Source organism: Varroa jacobsoni, unplaced genomic scaffold (genome assembly GCF_002532875.2).
Source record: "Varroa jacobsoni isolate VJ856 unplaced genomic scaffold, vjacob_1.0 scaffold_1410, whole genome shotgun sequence".
Classification (NCBI taxonomy): domain Eukaryota; kingdom Metazoa; phylum Arthropoda; class Arachnida; order Mesostigmata; family Varroidae; genus Varroa; species Varroa jacobsoni.
The window spans coordinates 413,587-435,660 of record NW_019214312.1 but is presented as its reverse complement, the minus strand read 5'-3'; the positions used below and the strand labels follow the sequence as shown (position 1 = coordinate 435,660).

Sequence of the window (22,074 nt, the reverse complement as noted above, 5' to 3'; positions counted from 1 at the left end):
TTTTATATATATATATACAGTGCTTACACATTTTGTCAGTTCTACCTAATCTATAAAGATCTCACATAAGGTTTGACTAGGCGCGCTCGTGAACGTCTCTTGTGCTAACTATCGCCTTTTCCTGCAAGTTACTACCACCCGCGAGAAAAGGAATACGCAAGATTATTATTGTAATTATTGTACACAAAGCAACGAAACTAGCAGATCACAACACATTCGGGACATGCCGCGTTAGACAGAAAAATGTGTGCGAAAATCCTAATTTAATGCTCGAAAATTTTTCGAAGTTCGGTAAAAGTGCATAGGAAGCGTATCGGTCGAAGTTTTCACCGATGCAGGCGTTATTATTGCGGCTGCCGCAAAAGAACGCATTCGCGATCCAGTGTGACGATGCGGGCGAACGTTTCTCAGCTAGATACGCTGGAGCGCAATAGAAAATACAGCGACAATCGAGTGAATGCTTGAAACGCGAACCCAGACGTTTTGGCCCAGACACAATTAACTATCTAGGAAACCCAGTAGACATATGGCCAGACACGAGCTGCCTGTTTCTTAGATACGAGCAGTAGAAATGATCTGAACCACGCTGTATAGGTACGCTAACCTATGAATAGAATCAACATCAACAAAGTTGTTTGAATATGGACACTAATGCACGTACGGTTAATGATTTTTAAGGCACTGCTCTAGAAGGATCCGAGACAACGCAAGAGTTAGGTGATCGGACGATGGCAAACGTCGTTGTTGCATAGATTATAATTCGCTTTTTTTTCCACTTAAACCGCTAATCTATCATATGCAGGCTTTGAGGCCTTAGGTGGTTATAGCAGAAGGAACAATCGTAAGGTACCAGGGTATATTCATCGGCCGAATAACTTCTGCAAGTTGATGATGGAAGCTTCGCAACGAAATCCTTTTCGCAAACCGCTACGAATAAAAGGGTGGAATGTCACACCGGCTTTCGCTTGCTCTGTGATCGGACCTTCTAGTCCCGTCATCAAAAACCTCTTGTAAGGCTGTCTCGAGCCTGTGCAGCGAATCCGAGGTCTTCCCACGAAACGCGCAGTCGCCCGTATCACAATACGCTGTACCAAGTGAGTCTGCTCACAATGCCAACAATACGCTGAACACAACTAGAGAGAACGAAGCGTATCAGGGGAGAAAAAAAGAGGTAGAAAAGAAGACAGAAATAGAGCGAATCAAAATCTCCAGCGCATATCCCATATCGCCGTAGGCTGCTTTTGTGTCCCGTTCGGCTACAAGCCGCGACTACCTACTTTAAACCTCGAAACACATCGCAGGCTGCACAGGTAATAGGCTGCTACCGATGGGGCCAGACCACGACCGTTTTCGAAGAACAACTTCAAAGTTGCAACTAACTAACTAATGAACTAGCTAACAACTCGTAATACTACTGTAACATTGGCAATAATAACTATTTAAAATACAACAACAAGACAGCGAACAGCGACCATCTAAATCGTTAGCCGTATGCCTGTACGGTCGCCGCGATATCCTATTCGAAGCTACCGCTGGTTGGCGCTGCTGATATACTGCGCCTGGCATCGGTCCACCTGCTCCGTGACGTGCTTCAGCCGCAGTCGAAGAGTGTCGATAGATCGCTGTGGTAATGGAGGCAGATACTGGTCCATGCCAGGCGAGTTGCTCTGGAAAGCGTTCTGCATCATCTGCGCGAGCTGGTCGCTCGATATTTTGAGCAAGTATTGAACCTGCTGAACCGTTTGACGGCGGAACACGCACAGCGATTGTAGAAATGTCTTGTGATAGCTGTGGTATTTGTCAAGGAGACGATAGCCATGGACCAGGCCGGACTCGTTGTCAAGGAAGACAAGCAGTCCCGTCTGCGGATCCTTGAGCAAATTGTGCGCCGGTGCTGCCATCATTCCTGGGTTCCATTGTAAGTTGTAGAGGTTGTTGACAACACGGTCGAGGTTAGCGGTCAGGTAATCAAAAACTATTAGGTCGCTCCACTGTACCAATTCCTGTATTTGACTGCGTGTCATATTCTTCATATCGGACGGATGTAGATGTCGGTTTTTGTCCCGAAGCAGCTCGGGAATGTAGGCAGGCTCGAGATCTTCGAGGTACCTAGACAGGATCACAGGTCGATTTGGCTGCCAACGAGCTTGGCGTACTTTCGGTGCCACTTCACTCCATTGCTTACCGGTTGCCCGAGTGGCCACTACCGGGACTACATTAGGAATACCCAGCTGCTGTGCAAGATAGAACGAAAATAGCTCTCCTTGAATCTGATCGTTGTTTTGGCGGTAGCGTGCGCAAGCCAGTACTTGATCGTTTAGCTCGACGAGTCGGTTCTGCATGCGACCACAGCCTTCGCGCACATCGACGAAGCGTGCTGTTTTTACAGTCGCTTTCCAGTGCATCGCTTGACGTTGCTTGAAACCACCAGGCACCGATGCTTCTGCTGCATCTGTCCAGAAAACTCCGTCGACAGACGGAAGTTGAGATATGGGTTCTGGAGTTGTCATAGCTTCGCTATGCGACCTGTGGTTGAGACGAAGTTGACGCAGCGCGATCGGCTTGCGCGTTTGTGGCCTGCCAACGACAACGAAACTATTGACACGGGGAAAAGGTACCGCAGGTCGTTCTGTAACTTGCACCGGCTGCCCGGCCAGCGAGCTCCGTAACAGCATTGGACGGGCTTGATTCAGTGCTCCTGACAAGATGACGAGTGTAAGAGCAACTGAGATGATCGCCAGGCACATAGCGAGAATCGCCACAAAAACATAGCGTCGATTAGTTGTCTCCGTTTTCGTAGGCGTCTTCGGCGGTATGTCTTCGATCACCTCGGCATAGATCGACTCGATCGGTAGTTTCTGTTCAACTGGATAGTGCACATGTGGGTACACCATCGTCGTCGGCTGGCAGACCAACGTTCGGTCTGTATAGTAAGCCATTTTACACAAACGTATATTGCATACGCGCCGTCGATATATCCGCAGTCCACCCACACGGTGCGCACTACTGAGCACTATGTTCTGACACTGAACAGTTTTGTCACCAATGTGAAGAATAGCTGGGTGAAAATACTCTGACGGGTGTTTTTTCTCATGCACACGCCGTCGTGCGCACTTTTCGTTTAGTCTGCCTCAGTTTGCTGCCTATCTTCGCAAGTGATTCGTCCGAGGGTGAATGAGGACCTCTTCGACCGGCACCCGGCTTAAGAGGTTCGCACATAGGAATGAGCGGCACGAAGGAATGCGACAGCAGCGCCGCCCTTCGGTGATCTACCGAATTGCGGCGTACGGATAAGGTGCGTATGTACGAATCCCGATAGACTTCGGCAATCATTATTCTGTTGTCATTAGTCGTTCATATTTTTCATTTCAGGCGGTTCATTACCTTTCTTACTGGCGACAAGTCAAGAAAAAATGCTGTATTTCCCTGGGTAATAACTCTAACAAATTCGCTACCCAAAGCGACTATAGACCGGTACGATTGAATGTATCATTACATGTAACCTCATTTAAGTCATACTTTTAACATTATAACTTTTAAGACATAGCTTGCAATCGAAGAAAGCTGTCTTATTCAGCTTTCTATATTGGCACATCACATCATACATATAGTCACAAAACAGGCAGGCGGATTATTTCGTTTTTACGTTTATTATTACGTTACTACGTTTTGAGTCTTACGTTCGATATAGCCATTGGGGCATTGCATCAGACGGCTGGCTCCGGTCAGCGCGAAACGAATCGTGTGTCTATGTTTGGGTTCGAACCTAGACCGCGACATATCCTTAGGATTAGGGGGCCGCCCCACATTTTACCACGAATTACCCACTAAGCTATCACGGGTGTATTTTCGTATCATATATAAAAAATGGAATAGAACATATCTATGAATATAAATTAATTAAATATGTAAAAACAAATAACATCATAAATATATAATATTTTTAGCCATTTTATTTAGTTATTAAATGACATCAGTGTATTTAAGCAAAGCGAATTTAATACAATTGAACAACGTATAGTGCTTTTCAATATGGTTCGATGTGAAACTTCTACTTACTTTGAATCCCGCAGGTCTATATCGAACTATATATATGTATATATGTATATATATATATATATATATATATATATATATAAATTTACTATTTTCAAATCAAATAGATCTTATTTATGAAAGAAAAAATCAGGCCTATTACCGATAAATCACCTTGTTTACAGAGATGTTTGCGTTCCCTGACACGTTCATACTTCGTAGATGCCTCCTGAGCAACAATAGAAATGCCCGCTTATGTCTCGTTACGTCTTTTCATATGCGTAGGGTGTGTTAGGGAAGTAGCTTTCCTATTCGTCCCTTCGTCATCGTCATCCTCTCCGTTTCTTTTTCTACCTTTTACCTGAGCTGCTCGTTGGTCCCTGGCTGTTTACTCTTCTGCTGCTGCTCGAAAGCCGATCTCCCAATTAAATTATACTGGGCTGTTTGTAGAGTCGTAGGAAGTGCATCCGTCTTAACTTTATTGGTCGGTCAATGGAAAATGCCAAAATCGTTTCGATGACCGAACGTTACTGGCATCGAAACCTTTTTATCAAAACCTTTCTAAACCCAGATTGTTGAGCTGCTGGCTAAGAAAAGGCCCATGTTCTCCCAGGCACATAGTAGCTTGGACTTGCGATTGTCCGAGGTCATGCCTTTGGGCGATCGTTCGGTCCAAATGAGCTACATCATTTATTGAACATGGTCTAGCCATATCAAGCCCATGGGAGTCTTCGCAACCGGCCTAAATGTATAAACACAAAGGAACGCACTCACATAGATACGGCCATGGGCAGCACACAACAGTCGTAACCCCGAACGTCGCGCGGCGGGGCGCACAGGTGCAAAGGTACAGAGAGCACTGGAAGAAACAAGCGTTTTGAGAAATTGATATTTTCTTGAGGTGGTCCATTGTGTCGTCAGCTGGATGCCGGGAAGAGTTCGCGCTGTCGCATAAACTTTGGATCTTCACAGCCGTCAACTCACCGCTGCTCACAAAGCGAATTCAACGCTGAGGTTTAGATCGCCTACTCTAATTTTAACCCCAATACGACCTCAGTGCTATTCCACAGTTTTCAAACTATTAATCGCGAGGTCTTAAATCAGTTCGGACTTTGTCTACAAATGGGAAGGAATAAATGTACGCTCGCAGTGCGTACGCGGCACCAGTTGATAATCTGTTTGTTTCGGATACAGTAAAGTAGAGAAGTTGATCCTGCCATTGGGGTTGGTGTTGTGGTTATGCGCACAGAAGCTCACTCTTAGTCGGGTTCCTTTTGCACTTGCCGGTACAGAGATTGGACCGTCGCCGATGTTGGCCACAGGCGTATCTCAGCCGTACCTCGACTTCGTGGCCCTTGAATCCAAACTCAAAGCGATGAACTTCAGTAGACGAGCACGTGAAACGCTAGAAGAAGCACAAAAAATTCACTCTGAATAATGCTTCCCTCCCTGATGAAACCAGAATTAGCCAGAAGGTGTTTCAATACGAATACCTGCCTAGACCAGATCATTCGGACTCGTCCAAGCACGATTGCGTTTGCTTGGGACGCTTGGGTTTGTGCTCCTCGATGGCTAAGTAGCTCTGTCAGGATATGGAATAACAGCCATCAATCGATCTACACGAGAGACAGCGTTGTAAGTCTTTGACGCAATTTTGTCATCACTCCCCTCCGCGAAGTCAGAAAAATCAATACGCCTTGAACGCCAACAATTGATTCAGGTTCTCCAGTAAGATATGCACTATGCTTAAAAAACATAATCTGAAATGCAGTACATTATATGCATATATATGATACAAGTGACAATGTGGACAAATTTATAGCATTCAGGACAGGATTTGATAAACGTTTTCTGTAGAACTGTTGATGATGCTATCAGTTTAGAGCAAATCAGGTTTACTACATGAAATGGGTGCGCTCTGAATAATCCAGCGCAGAATGTCAATGCCCCGAAGCTCGCCCACTTGAGTATGCTAAATAATTCGTTATAAAAAATGCCCAATGTAGGTAGCCCATAACGCTTCCTGGCGTAAACGACCTATCATGAAAAAAACACGCATACCACTAAACTCAATTCATAAGTCGAATCTTCGAAATTCGACGGCGCTTACATAGGCTTTGCGAGACGCCGTACGTACGCTTTCGGCGGCTCAATCCTGCACACAATATAGAATGTAGGATATGTTGAATGGCCTTTTTCTAAAGCATGCCACTCGACTCGAGTCTTCCCTCTAATCAATTTGTACATGTGTTTACCTTGTCACCATTCAACGTTGATACCTGCTAGGGCTGTGTGTACCGATGACTCGATCGGTCGCCATATTCATATTCCCACAATAAGCCAATCCACTGCCAGGTTAACCGTCTGCGCGATATGCTTCTCTGTTCGCTCATAGATCCTTCAAGTCGAACATTTGCCCTGATCCCCCCAGTCGCCGTGTCGCACCGCAGTGTAAAAATTCGAGCCTGCTTCCGTTCGGCGCACCTATCTTGAAGTGGCCTTCCGACAGGGCTCAACTGGCGTTCTGGATCAAGCTAATTTAATGATCCGATAGAAAATCATTAGCTGAACTGACATTTAACTGATTACTTAAAAACGCAGCCATTTCTATTATCTTGTAATTTGGAACTATTGTAGATGTAATACATTCGTACGCATCGTGCTAGTCGGTATACGCGACTGCTGTCACACTAGTCTCATGGCGTTCACAGCGGGTGCTCGTTAAGCATGTGAAACGCAACATTTGACCGAAATAGAACTTCTCGCTATTTGGTTGGAGCTGGCTATTGGCTTCGTGCATGAGGCGGTATGCCGCCGTCGTATCTGTAAAACCTACACGCGTCCTTAAGTAACTCTGCTTCGTCAATGTAAATAAACATTTAAAGTAGTGAGGACTAACTACACCCAGATTAATCGTTTCCGCCTGTCCGGATATATTTGTGTGTTTTTCAATTGTTTTTTTGATTGCGACTCCGTTCGTCAACAGGTGGCGTTCACCCAGGAGCATTTTCCACTTTGCCAGTCTCTAATTTTATAGCAGCTGAGACGTGCAGTGTTGCCGTTGAATGCGAGTACTGTCTGCCGGTTTACAAGTTGACTCTCCTGGTATGCACGTCTGCAAGACACTGCCGTGCGTGCAGCCGATTTGGACACAGCGAATCAATGTGATGTCACGCAGAAAAATTGATAACTCACTTGATACTGGTCTCATAGAGAGGCTACGTGGGTCAAGCCTATTTACCGTCGTTCTTTAGGCTTGAGTATTACACACGGCCTTCCGACTTCATTCAGTTGGCATAGCCGTTTCTCGGCCATAGGCCGTCACGTAACATGATGTCGCCGGCTCGCCGCGTAACGATCTCTTCCACTAAGGACGAGCTTTTTAGTCTACTCCTTTGTACCGTTTGAAGATATCATAGGGATCTAGTAGCGGCATATCAGGAAAGGGCGCGAGCAGCAAAGATCAGCTGGAACTGCCAGCGGGCGGTCATGTTGATTTATAATACATCGCGACGTATTCATGAAAATGTATTTATCTCGACGCACTCGTTCGTATATATATATATATATATATATATATATATATATATATATAGTGCGTTTCGGCTTGCGCAGGTTTGTATCTGGTTTGTTGCTATTGTTGTTGTCAAGACAACGGCGTTTTTGAACAACGTCGTCGGTGTTCTCTTCCTTCAGCCTGAAGCTCTTTAATGTTTGCTGTTTCTCATAGAGCCCGTGACGCCTGTGTACATGTCTACGAAAACATTTACAAGGATCTAGCTTACTACTCGGTGCTTTTTGATATAGCTGATATGGGACATTTAGCAAGGATATTGCGTCTTCCCCAGAGCTTTGTTAACCGATGAGACGCGGTTGCTCGACAATGACTCAACTGCCAGTGGCCTCTTCAACGGCGACCTAAGGTCAAACCTAGGGCGCCAGTGAACTCTCGACGGGGGAGCGACACAATGCGTGTCGTTTCGCCCAATGCTACATTCTGAGTGACCGAGATGGTGTCGCGCCTGCAAAATAGCAGTCAAAAGAGAACTAGCGACGCGGAGATAATTTCGAAATACCTGTGATGTGGAGTTGGTGGTGGGCCGCTTTTAGCGGACAGCCTATGGAAGAGGAAGCAGAAACGCTGTAATTGTCTAAGCCAATTGAATACACGACCGCACAGAAAAATTATTGCGGCGCGGTTTAATGACGTCCAGAGTGCGACGCTGGGCGCTCGTTGCCGGTTGTCCGAAACGGTCGCAGCATGACCCCGGACAGGCAGGCCCATGACGGTCTCGAACCGAGATGGAAGTTCCCTTGGAGAGCAGTCATACTTAAAAAGAAATGCATTTGTTTGATCTGATCGGTTTTCGTCGCTATACGGCCATGGATAATGTACAGCCGGAGGTCTTCAAAAAGAGATGTTCTGTTATAAAGGTCGAAATAATTCTAAAGCGAAGCGTTAAAGAAGAATTCGCACAAAGCAATTACGTCTGACGACGTTGCTAGACAATGCCGCGTTCCTCCCCTTGCTTACTCCAAGATAAACCCAAACAAAAAAAGCCGTTTTTAGGCAAGGAACGTTAATATCTATTATTGGAGTTCGTTGCACTTTCATAGGGTGTATCAGTAGTTCACCGGAAGCTATAAAAGATCAGGTGAACGCTTTGAAGCAAGTTTAGAACGGTTTAGTAAATTTCAAAATATATCTATATTAATGGTGCGCGTGTACGTGCGTTTATATTGGCGCTGCTAAAAAAAAAGCTGCAGAGAGCTTTGAAGAAAACCTTTTCGGGTTGAGAATATATTTCTTTATCACACTCTTCGGAATGTTTCTTCGGTCTCTTATAAATATTCGAACCATATCACAGCGCCATATTAATTCGAAGTTTATCTGTTTAGAGATCGGCAAGCAATTCGATAGCCATTTGCACCGCTCGCAGCACCGAATGCTGGGCTGTACGCGGACTTCCCTCTGGCAGTTTGCATTTCAAAACTCTATGCCAAGCCATATGCTATTTCATATGCGCCTATAAATCTCTATACAGACATAGATGCGTGCGTGAATGCAGACGCGAGGTTTTAACTTTGCTCGGTATCCCCATCGCATTCGGGAACAAAATCTTCAGCTTTGTCCCCCTATTTTTCTATACAGCACTTATCTCGAGACTGACATCTCATTGTCGATCTGAAGTAGCTATTGGGTTAAGCGAGGGCCGAGATCGAAGCACAGACAACAAGGATTCACACACGCATCTAAATTACCAAGTGTCCGGCGAAAAATCTGATGTGTAATAGTCGAGCCCCCGAGAAGCACCAAGCACAGCGAGTGGGTTGAACGAACCCTGTTTTCTGGCCCTTGTAACATTGAAGCCCCACATGGATTCTAATCATCTTTACTAGTTCTATAGATTTGGCCAAAGGCCCTTTGTTGCAAGATAACGGACAAGAAACGATCTCGAATTCGCTCTTCGTGCAACAACAGCGCCAGTAAAAAAGATCCTTGCGATAAGAGGCGATGTAGTCTTACGACTCTAAAAGTCTGAATCATGGGACTGCGACATGGATCGGACGAAGATAATTAGGTCCGTGGGTCCAGAGAAATATTGAACTAGTGGCGGCCAGTTGAGCGGACAGAGAAAATGTTGGGACACTGAGCGAATCTTTTAAAAAAGAAGAACGCATCAATACATCGTGCACTGAGGTGGCCGGCGTCCGCAAGACCGCTTCACCGCAATCGCCGTGTGAACTGCGCGTTTTCAAGTGGCGATCGACTATCTGGCGACGATGGGCTTACGCAGAACAAGAAGACAAAGACAGTCAAGCCATTGATGTAGGCATTTATCTACCTGCCTGCCTACGTGCCGAATTATGGTTAAAAACCTACATGTAATAGAAAAGCCGTAGGGTGGTCTCGTCCTCTAGATGTATCGCTGTACATCCTCTGTCCGATTTCCTTACGACATTGCAATACAGCACAAGGCTTCTAAACACTATACGATCCATGCCATGTCCATATACACTTCGGTACTTGTAACTAAGACAGAGTTAGGTACCACAACTGCACCACTCGTATGAGACCCTCTCTGTTTTTTCTACCTCGCCGTATGCTTGAAGTAGTTCGTATCAGACCTAACCAGAGGAGTGAGCAACATCAAAAAGCGTTACTGCATTGTGCAGGCAAGGTGTACGAGCTGTGTATGCATAGATACGTACCTGTTTGAACATCGAAAGTCGTTGAACACTTTAAAATAGTAGACAAGACTATTGGATCTGTCCGCCCGCTTGTACTTACAAGAAACGATTGCCCCATTGGCAGTGGATCTGTTACGTTAATATATGGGTACCCTCACGCATTCAAGGGTGGTCTCACCTTTTCGAAATTGTGCCTGTTGTTGCTGGAGCACATTGCTATGAGTATTGTATTATCACTTTTGTGAGCACGCTGTCATTTAGTCCCCACGGGTTAGACCCATTGTAACGTCGTTCCGAAATTCTGTATATGTACGCGAATATAAAGCATTCAGTTGCGTTATTTGATTCCGACTTGCAAACATTCATTGCGGATTACCGTTCATTCAGAGTCTATTGTAGTGGCAGCGTATATGGGTTTATTTTTGTTAGTATACACTTATTTAGCTAAGGTCAGTTAAGAAAAGTTATTTATCTTGTGTGGCTCGTCTCGTGGAAACAGGTTAATTGTAACCTTCGTTTGACCGATACCTGATTCCAAAATGAAACTTCGAAAAAACTCTGTCGCTATATTTACGTCCAATTAAAATTAACTAATTTCGAGATACTAGCTTTCATCTTAGACGGTATTTCGATACCCATATAAAAAAAAAATGTCAAAATTAAAAAGAAATACTACGGTGCGTTATAAAACTTGAGAATATTGTCCAGATTAAAAATCGTTCTACAGCATTTTTGTTAAAATTCTTACTTTCATTTTCGTAAACTGATGCCTTCTCTATACAGATGATATAAAATTCTATATTTTTTATGGCTCTATAATATTGGTTATCAGCAAACTGAAAAGAAATTAAAACACTAAAAGCAATTATACGAGCTCAGTCTCCAGCCTAAAATCTCTGTATTAATATGGACAAGAAAAAAAAAAGGCAAAACGCCGCATCCGCGTAGCCTCTAATAAATTCTAAGTAAAAATATTTTTACGAAAACTAAACGCTCTTCTGGTGACAATTGTTTCATGCGTCCTAACATAGTATTCTGACTATAACCTAAGTAAGTGCACGAGCGAAGCTTAGAAATATACGAAAAAAATACATCAGGATACATTGATTTCTGCACTCGTGAACTTCAACTGTTCTTTCCATATCAGCAAACTTATGTACTGTACCGTGCAGATATCCTTATGGCTAGATTGATCAGGCAGTTTCGAGGACACTATAGCCCAGGACAAGTAAACTTGATTTGCTGAGAATTTTTCCTCCGATTCAAATATGTTTAATTTAGTCACAGACTATTATCTGTGTTACCATATAATACCATTACAGCATACAGAACGTAACGTTATAGTCGGACAGCCGGATGGTGCTACAATTGAAATACGTTGCCACTTCGCAATCTAAAGCTCACACAATGATTTCGATAGTATGCGAGTAAAGGGCACCCTCAAAAATTCCTCTCACATTGATCTAGTACCCATCTTTCTTTCTTTCTTTCTTTCTTCTCGGGTATTTGAAATCGAAAGTTTTACGTTATCTAACGTGACACTGTTTCCGACGATACAGATACTATATCGTCGAACATTTTTTTTTTGTTATTGCAGGCCTAATCTAGGTTATATGTTGTGCTCGAATCGACTGCACAGCATGTGCCTATCAAGGGAAACTAAAATGCAAATCACTGTTAACAAAACGCGCCTTTTGAAGCGTTCGCTAAATGTGTTGCGTTCCAAGATTAATCGACACTGAATATGGCCTTTACGGACAGAGAAAACTGAGACGTTTATACGAAAAAAAAGGACAGAGTGTCACTTATCGATATCAGATTGTTTATAATGTTCATGAGAGAATACATGGTGCACTAGTGTGTAATCTCTATTGCTCGTTATATATCTGTTGCTTAATATTTACCTAATAATAATTTGGTCCCTAACCTTTCAGGGCTTGAGGGATTTTTTTGGATGAAGAGTGTGCAAGTACATTGTGACTGGCAAAAATTTTACACCTATCAACATGAAAGATTTAAGAAACCTCGAGCATCTGAGAAACCTCAATTTATACATGTTTAAAGGGTATATTCTATTGTAAGGAAGCAGCTTATATTGTGCTTATTAAGGCCCCTGCGATGTCATCTGTTCGCCAATAAATCATAAAAATGTTACAAACTTGATAAACTAGCGAAAATTTTCAGATATATACATCTTATATATCATATATATTTACAAATATTATTATAACAACAAGCTGTTACTTCCATATGCGTGCAAAAAACCTACGTATGTCTCGTACACATTATAGTGATGTAAGCAATAGGGGCAACTGCACGAATCAATGCAATTGGCTACCTAGACGCACGCGTAACTTCCCATCTACGATCAATAGTCGACCGTAGCAAACGGCGAAGCACTGCCAATAGCAACGCCTACTATAATTAGGCTGAGCGCCATGGCTACGAAGGAGGCCTAGGCTGCAATTGAGCTCGACGGGAAGCCAATCGAGCCGACTCCGATTCGGCTTACTGTTTCCTATTATACTTCCAACATTTCAAATTGCGCTTCAGACTAGCCGTGAGACCGTGAGGACACCCCGCGCGAGTTCCATCGCATTCACCGGAGACCCTTAGATCCCCCTCAAAGCCAATAGCGATGGTGAACCTTCTGGTTCTTGGAACACCCTATCATTTCAACATACATCGTAAGTCGGTCGCTTAAAAAAGGGGCGAAAGAAAGGGCCGGGGGGAGGGGGGGGGGGGACAATGGAACACGCGTGACCAGTAGCGCAACGAGGTGCGAACATTCAAACTGTAGGCGGGAAGGGGCGGGCCGAGTGTGGACGAAAAATAAACGACACGAAAGATGAACATGTAATTACGGCGGTCAGTTAGCTGATTTCGAATATAACAATAAATGCGGTAGATAGAAGAAACAATGAGACTAATTTACTCTACAATAGATCAGTGAACACCTTAATGAGCATGTAGAAAAACAATACAAATTATGACCTCACGGTATACACATGTTGATCTAAGTGTATGACCCTTGACTCGGACATGACCCGCTGCCATTTGTACCTTTCTTTGCGTCTGCATCGATGTTTATGATAGCTCTGTAGCAATCGACGTTTATTCACGATCGCGTTATCTTCTAGCCCGGGCATACGGCGAGGACGATACGGATTGACGCGACGCTATCGCACATGGTTCCGGGAAATACATTCACATTTATGGTGAGCACGCATGTTAACTTCTATTGCAAACAATCGTACCCGAAGCCAACACCAATAGAAAAATTGTTGGTAATAGCCAAACCAATAAGTCAAAACCGTCATACGTAGATTCAATCTTTATTTATTGAAGTATATTTTATGATTTGGGCTCATACTTTATTGACGCATAAATTCGCTGGTGATATCCTATCACTAGAGCTGTTGACTCACACTGAAATGACTTCTTTTCATCTTTATCGACAACCATAACAGGTTGTGAGACTGTAGGTAGTTAAACATGTTGCCTTTGTGTTTGATGTTACGGCTTAATGAAGCACAGACTCACACAAACCAGCTAAACCACTGGTACTTCGGGTCGGTGTAGAGCGCCAAGCACGGAAATTGCCTATAACTAGCACAATTCTAGAGGACTCGGTACAACTTATATGAGTTCTAGACTTGGTTCGAGGGCTCGGCCGAACTCATCCAGGCTGAATTCTACCTGTCCCTTGATGCAGCGAGGCACCGCCACCCATAGATCTGCAACCACAACCACACAGAGTCAGGTTAGGCCGATTCCGCTGAATTTCGATGTTCTTCTTTACATTAAGGAACGAACATCTACCTCCGTTAGGTCTTGCGACTTGACTTCGGCGAAGACCTCAACAACTTTAGAAAAATATAAGGGGCCATGCGAGATAGCGACAAGCCAGAGATATTTTGAAAAAGATCGGCCCAAGGGAACTATAGAGAGGCTTATTCCGGCGCTGTTCTAACGTACAGATCGATCCCTATAGTTCAGCGGATTAAGTGAACCAACTTTTGAGATGCATATTGTGCGCGGCACTTCATAAAGATACGACTACTTACTTACTCATTCGCCCGAGTGAACCTCTATCAAGCAAGTAGATGCGAAACTAGACATATAGACTATTGGAAAAGTCACAATCTTTACGGCTAGAAATTTTTTCGCCCTTCAGCGTAAGCAGCACCTCCCCATGTTTTTGTCCGCGTCATACGGGGCGGAGTGAGAGCAGGAAGCTAAACTGAGCATATCTATTAGGTTTTAGAGTAGCCATATAAGTAAGTCACTCCCAGACGGCTAAACACGCGGAGATTGTAGGTGGGCCGCATCCAGAATGGAAAAGTACGCACGCAATATATGTTGGCTCAACATGAGTTACTTGTCGTTGAAAAAGATTTCGCGCTAGGCGAAGATATGGACCTCTTACATTTCGGATAATCTCTGCAAAGATCTTCGTTCGCTTTCGCTACACAGCCTAAGGCCTTGAAAACTTGGATTGTTGAGCTACTGTCGTACTGATAACTATGTCAGAAAGTTGATATTTAGCCTAAAAAATGTATAATTCTTTTAGCAGAGTCGCAGTACTGCAATTGAATATTGTACAGTTGTAATTATTGTATTTACGGTGTGAGTGAAATCACTATGACGACTCTTACATTTTAAAGATCATGTGAAGTGATGGTGTCGGTCAGGAAGCATAAACACCATTCGTTTAGATTAGATAGAGCCACAATTGATCCGTGACGCTCACAGCCATCTTGGTTAACAACTGACATTGGATGAAATCCTAGTCCTACAAGATTCAGGAACTGAGCATTCCGTAGGGAAGTCAATAGAGAAGCAAATAACAAGACAAAACGAATGCAATTGACTAGTGACAATCATGAATTAGTGAAAGATAAGGGGAAATCAAATAGACGTGTTTATTTGTACCAGAAAAGACAAAACGCAGGGGGCACGCAACTTCTTCGGATTAACGAGCAGGGCGTAAGGTTTTTGAAGCGCCTTTACATGAGAACGGAATTGTGGGAAACGCTATTTGTGCTCGCAGTTGCTTGAAGTACAATCGTATGATTTTAAAAATCGAATGCCATCTAACTTTTTCAAAAAGGATACCTGAAATTCTTTCGTTGCAACATCCTCTTTGGCTACGGACACTCAATTATCAATAGCTTGATTTAATCTGCCTGAAGTTGGCAAGAATATCATCAGAGAAAGTAGGAGTCAATTTCTGTATAATTTTTTCATTACTATGTAAAGAAAAAGCCTGTGTTTTTTTCACTGATTAGAAGGTTTAGCACTTACACATTACAAGGGACCGACTACGATTCGTTGATTATAATCAGCCACGCACTGCCATCTTTTTTTCTTTTTGACTAGGCTAAAGTTCGGCCAGCGTCAGCTCAAACATAATTTCAGTTTGCACCGATATAATCTTCCTTAAGGAGCATATATTCAGAGTATGTAAGTAAGTTGACACAATCCAGCAGTTACTGATAATACTGATTAACTATCGTCAGTTTATATTGTGCGTAACTACTAGACTACTTAAGTAGACATGTAATTGTTTCCGTCCGCTTAGTTGATGCGCCTCATTCTCATAAGGTTCCAAGTCGCTCGTACCTTATTGCCCATGCTCAGCGGGGCTGCTGCCGTAACTACGTTTCAGTGAAATCAATTCCTATAACGTAGTCATCCGTCGTTCGTTTTCGTCGTGTCTGTCTCACGGCGAATATAGACATATGAGCAGAACTTCTGTAACATCAGTAAAAGGAATTGACGATAAAGCTCCAAGGATATCAGCTCACCTAACTCGTCAATAGGGGATCGCACGCGGCTCTGAACAACGAGCGGTTACGACCTTCTCGATGCTCTGATCGCCACCGCTGCTGCTGGTGCCGCTTGAGGCTGACTCACTTTCTCTAAGTTTTGATACGAATCAACTCAACGGCGAGCGTAACGATGCTGTATATTTAAGATACATGCAAGTGATATTGCTAGCGAGACCTACTTGAAAAACAAGGAGCAAGACAAGCAGATACATAGATGAAAATGCGCAGTCCCGACGGTAATATACCTGCCTGTGTAGTTGGGAAAACATGGCAACCCATACTTAACTACCCATAAATGGCGTACGGTGGCGATTTGGCGACGATCGGTTCACCGAGCAACTAGTTCTAAAAGCTGTCGTCTTCGCCTCGGCTAAATCGGTGGGAGCGCAGCGTAGGGGGTCGAATGAGAAAAACACCGGGCGCGTAAACCCACATAGATAAGAAAAGCTCAATCAGCAGCAGCGATGACGACGACGAAAACAAAATCTTGTCTCTTATTGGCCCAGCCAGTAGCCTGACCAAAATTGGACCTTTCATACTGAATCGAAGAAAATCTATTTGATTTCTGCTTCAGATTAACATCTCATTTGACATTAGCGCGCACCCCCTACCGCCGTCCCAGTATTTACGCTCAGGCATAGTTGTGGAGACTAAAAAAGTTCGCAAAGAAAGATTTAGCAAAGTAGGTTGTATATAGCTATAATAATAAATTCATAAAAAAAATATTGCAGATATTGTAGATCTGGCAAGTTTTTTTTTTTTTTTTTTTTTTTTCAAAACCTATTAGAGTACGCCGCGTTGTAAATACGGACTTCCTTTGATTAAAGATGCTGCTTATAGGACATTTGGAAAAAACACATAAGACCTCTAGGACATTAGGGAATTTCACTGTACAAACAGAAGAATCCTCTGGCCCGCTTTTGATCGGTAGAGACATCGATACCTTGCGATGCTTACGCTCTGTATGTGAAAGCTCCCTACCCTCCTCTCGTCCACGTAATAGTGCGCTAAGAACATGTCGAACGGAGACGTGCTGGTCCGGGCTCGAAATCGGGCGTAGACAATAGGCTGGAAGCAAATTACTATGTGAAGTACATGACCATCATTATGAGTGCATAGCGACACTCTGCTCATAATTACTCTAGTGTATAGATGACCGTGTACTCGAAACGGCTACATGATATGCTACAAATTGTTTATTAAATATTGCCATCAATTAAAGTAGTTTTCGTTTTCACACAGACAAAAAATATAGGACGATTCTTAACTTCTAACTCGCTAAACTTGCAAAGCTTTCTATAGAAGATTGTTGCTTTGAAACGGAAGTAAACTGGTATGAGACGAAAATACTAAGTAATATAATTTGACTAGGTTTATTGTCCGATCGACGCGCTTAGGTCTTAGAGCATTCTAAGCATCACCGAAGATACTGCAAGAATATCTGATTCTTGACTTCATGCAAGCACACTTTTAACTAAAATTATAATCCACATGCGAGTGATATATATTTATAAAATCTTTAGAATTCTCTGTGATAACCAGACTGGTTTCCCTCGACATCTACATCGACTTGACTTTTATAGTTGAATAAAGTATTATATCTTTAATCAACCTGAGATGTAGAAACCATATACCAAAAAGTATCTTATCGGGATGAACCATCTCCTTTACGGTGGAGTGTCACCGATTATTTTAATGGGTGCGACCAGTCGCCCGGGTCGCCAGGTTCGCTTCAGCATAAGCTTGAGGTACTCCCATGAGATCGTCATGATTGTACATCCGAGCACGGTCTCTTACGCTAGGTTGAGATGGCCCGTGTTCTTTGCCTCTTTTTTTACATTAGTTCGTTGCCCAATCGAAATGTCTGTTTGGTTCAATTTTACCCCACTCTCGCCGGGCCTTTACCTCGGCCTTGGTCTCCATCTGGCCCCATGTCCGCTGCTTGTTATTGCTGTCCCTTTTCTGAGATTTGCCACTTCGGATCGAAACGGTGATAGCGTTGTCGTATTGATCCCGACCGACTGACGAGTTTTGTGCTCTTTTTCGTCACGCTTGTTGGTCACCACCACTGTAGTTTCTTAAACATCTGGAACATGCGTCAGAGTTTCTACGTTTGTGGCGATAGCATCTTCCCCTTTAAGGCTGAAGCGCAAAGAGGCTACTATATTGCCCAACTGGCCGTCAAGGACTTTCGTATCTTAGAAACCTGAAGCTACTATACCTACGCATCTCGGTATGATGAAAACCTTAAACGACTGCCACTAATTGTTAAGGTAGGGCGCAAAAAGCCACCAGATCAAGCCTCGCACAGCCTCGAGAGATTATCAGCTGAGACGAAGTTCGTGGAACGGGTCAGTGCGGAACGCTGATCAACAATGACGAAGGTGTGCGAGCGGAAAGATCGAGATCAGCTCATCGATAAAGGTGATTTTCTGGATTCTGAAGAGGTCCTATTACAGCATATATCAGCTAATATCTTCACTGTTCACAGAAAACTCGGCTATAAGAAGCAGTCGTATTTCACAGCAGTATTTATCTTGCAGTGTATAACCGTTCATCTTGCAAACGAAACTTTGCTTGTAAGCGACGAAGTTAGTCGGCGTGTCTACCTTTACAAAGAGTTAAACAATGCTAAATCTTCAACCACATTTTTGTAACAAATAATAAGAATGAACGAAAGAGATTAAGATCGGGTTAGTAGACGGCGGGGGCAATACGTCTTTGCTAAAGATATGCTGCATCTTAACCAAAGGCGCTTCTTCAGGGCGCAAGTCGTTAGCATATAATGTTCCATTTGAGCACATGTATTCTTTGCAAGAATGTTATGCTAGTTAACTATCTTCGCAATACTGTTTCAAGTCTCAAAACAGGGATGTCAGTCTAGGATCACTGCCGATCTTTACGTATCGTATGAAGGCTAACCACAGTGTCCAAGATGGACAACGCCAGGGTGTATGTGGCTCATAGGTAGCGTCTCGTTGGAAACAACATGTTTCAAAAGCCCATGTTATAATTACGAAACACTCATCGGAGTACGTTTGGTAGAACACTCATTCTGTCGATTTCATGTGTATTTGCGGAAGCGCGTAGTAGGGATTGCAAGGTCCATTTGGCTCTCGCTATTTAAAGTTGTTACTTAAAGATTTTCCTAACTAACTCATAACTTAGATTAGTTATTTATCTACTATTATTATTATCGTCACACGATAGTGTGATGCATCCACAGATTTTCGAAAAAAAAACTAGGCCAAAGTCTCGTATAGGACACTTGACAAAGTGGCTAATAGTAGTAATCACAAATATATAGAGAAGAAACTAGGAAGTAAAGAACTAGGAAGCCGAGAAGTGCATATTTATGCTAAAAGAGTTCTATTGCTTCTTTTCTGAGATACCTTGCATTGATCGTTTTACATGTAAAGGTTGTAACTACCACATGTTTGTCATGTCAGATGTCATACTGGCTTCAGGTTTTTCAAATAATGCTTATCGTACTATTCATGCCTGACGCATTTTACTTCCTGGTTTGTTTATATATTGTATCAAAACATTTCGGAGCCACTTTACTCTATTTTTGAATAAAACATTAAAATCTGTACGTGTTAAGTTTGGCTTGACCCGATAAAAACAAACGTATCTACGAACAAGCTGCCTGAAGATATTGCATACTGAAATAGTTTTAATTCTGTTTATAACAGTAATGAAGATTCCTTAGTTGCTGCTTTCTACGTCAGCAATAGCTGGCTAATAGTACCGTCTAAGGTTATCCGCTGCTTACAAGTCGTGGATCCCGGATCTTGTATTTTTTCGACAATTTTGATCTAACGAATGAAGATTCTTCTACCGAAGGTAGCTGACAAATATGAGTTCTGTACTTTTCTAATGTTAGTTTATATACAATACCTCTTCTGTTCGAACGTTCGACTGACGCTAGCAGTCGCTAATATATTTCATACATGAGACAGATAGTTTGAATGGAGCAGCTGAATGACGCATTCCTAGACGCTTTTCAATGCACAATAGTGAATTACCAACCAGATTGAAAAATCTTATGGAAAACTGAAGTGGCCAATATTTCGTTAGCTCGAATCGAAGACCCAATGTTTTTCTAGACCGCACGCGGTATTATTCATGCTGATAGCCACATGAACTTGGAGGATCGGTGAAATGTCCTCTATGGTTGGATCGAGGCTGAACGACTCTGGGTGGTCGATCTGACGCTAGCGAACCCGCGCGTTCATTTCAATTTCGCTTGCAATCCTAGCAAACACAGGTGATATTTTAAACTCACATAGGTTTACTTTACAGGCGAATCGAACTATTCCGCAAACAAATCTGCGATGAATGAATACAAACTGAACTTTAATGGCGTGGACTGACTGCTATAGGAAGTACCGCCAGCTTGCGTACACCTCTCCCGATGTGTGGGTAACTCGTAAAGCTGCCGAGCTTTACGAGTACCGCATCAACGCCCACACACCGCCGTCTGTCGCTGTTGGACGATCACAATAACCTGTTCATTCCAATCAAATGCAACTAGATGCTGAACGACTTCATCCGCTTACGGTGGTGGCTATGGGATACCAGCTTATGACAAAGGAGCCTTGCTTTCACGAACTAGCTGTGAAAGCCTGCCACCTGTGAAAACTGGCCTTAAGGATTCTAGCGAAGTCAGGTGCACAGAAAGAAGTCAACCCCATGATATCTTCAATTGACCTTTTGAGAGCAACTAAAAAGCTCGCACTTGCTATATTTCTTATTTAAATCAACGATACGAGTTGAAGGAGTGAGCTTTGGGCCGCATAGAGCATCCATAAATTACGCTACAAGTATGGTGTTCAAATATAAGTGAGCTACTTTGTTGTAAGAAGAACTGGCGTACGCTCAGCTCACAAACGGTTCCAGCTAAGCTGACTAGAACGGTAACTAGATTATATAATTAAGGCGATTTATTTCAACACGCGCCATGGCATTTATGACCGTAGAGGTCACAAATATTTATAGACATTTTGCTTTCCTATATATTTCAAAACTCGCCTATAGGAGGTTATTTGTGTGACAATTCTCTTTTTTTACGGTGAATTTTTTTTATTTATGAACGAAGTTGCCACCCTGTTCAACTTAGTTAAAGCTATATAAGTTGAATGCGCTCGGTTCCAATGAGCTTTGTTTTGTAATTTGGAGAAATAATTGTTCATTAGGTTACACTGTGCCGAGTTTTCACTGACATACGATAAAAGTTCACTGCTCTTTGCGAAATTTGCCTTATTCGTTATTGCATCTATTAATCAGGCCAACGACCTACTGAGAAGAATAGCATCAACTTATCACAGCAGCAAGTAAAAGTTCAAGTAAACCACAGGTTTGCAGCAAGGACAGAACTTGTATCCTAAATAATATATAAGCGATACCTTCCGCCGTTTCTCAATTGAGCTGATCTATTTAAAGTGCTCTCCTCGCTTTGAACGAGATTTGTATCATGCGAACGAAGTACGGCAATTTAACATTTGTAACTGTGTAAATGGCCTAGAAATTTAGCGGAATCGCTCGAATTGAAACAAAATTTCTTGCTCAAAATTTAAGGAAACTTTTTCCACCATTCAATTTGCAAACGAATCGAATCTGTCATACATCGAATTTTAATAATCAACCCAACGTAACACTCTACACGTTGACGCGGAGGAGTGGGAAATATTAACGATTTTTGTTATTGGCTGATCTTTAATTCAGCTAGATCCGCACAACAACTTTAACTAAAATGCATGTACACCTATAAGCCTAGTTCTCCTTAGGTTTATATTTAAGAGCTACTATATAGGCAGCGTAAGACAGAGATAAAACAAAAATAACACAAATGACGAATAGCTCGTAAAGAACGTACGAACGAGAGACGAACTTTCGCGCGTGAACGGTCAGCATTGTTTGTCATTGGATGCTCTTTAGGAAGTGCGATCTCCCCCAGTTATTTGACACCGATCACATAAACAATAGTTTTTCGTCTGCTAGAGCCCAGCAC

General features: G+C 42.9%; 1 protein-coding gene and 1 long non-coding RNA gene across 2 annotated transcripts; both read right to left on the bottom strand.

Annotated features, from left to right (window-relative positions):
• Positions 1 to 20: 20 nt before the first annotated feature.
• On the bottom strand, positions 21 to 3,243 carry LOC111269745 (extracellular serine/threonine protein kinase four-jointed). The gene has a single exon (XM_022849558.2). It carries the CDS (start codon positions 2,937 to 2,939, stop codon positions 1,527 to 1,529), a length of 1,413 nt encoding a protein of 470 aa, XP_022705293.1. The 5' UTR covers positions 2,940 to 3,243; the 3' UTR covers positions 21 to 1,526.
• A 10,303-nt stretch (positions 3,244 to 13,546) lies between these two features.
• LOC111269744 (uncharacterized) lies at positions 13,547 to 22,026 on the bottom strand. The gene is made up of 3 exons (XR_002685907.1): positions 21,940 to 22,026; positions 17,019 to 17,129; positions 13,547 to 13,964 (listed from the first exon to the last, which is right to left on the bottom strand). It is a non-coding gene; the product is annotated as an uncharacterized LOC111269744 (long non-coding RNA).
• Positions 22,027 to 22,074: the final 48 nt, after the last annotated feature.

What these genes read in the sequence shown, in the direction of transcription:
- LOC111269745 (XM_022849558.2), bottom strand. Translation starts at nt 2,939, where the DNA reads ATGGCTTACTATACAGACCGAACGTTGGTCTGCCAGCCGACGACGATG.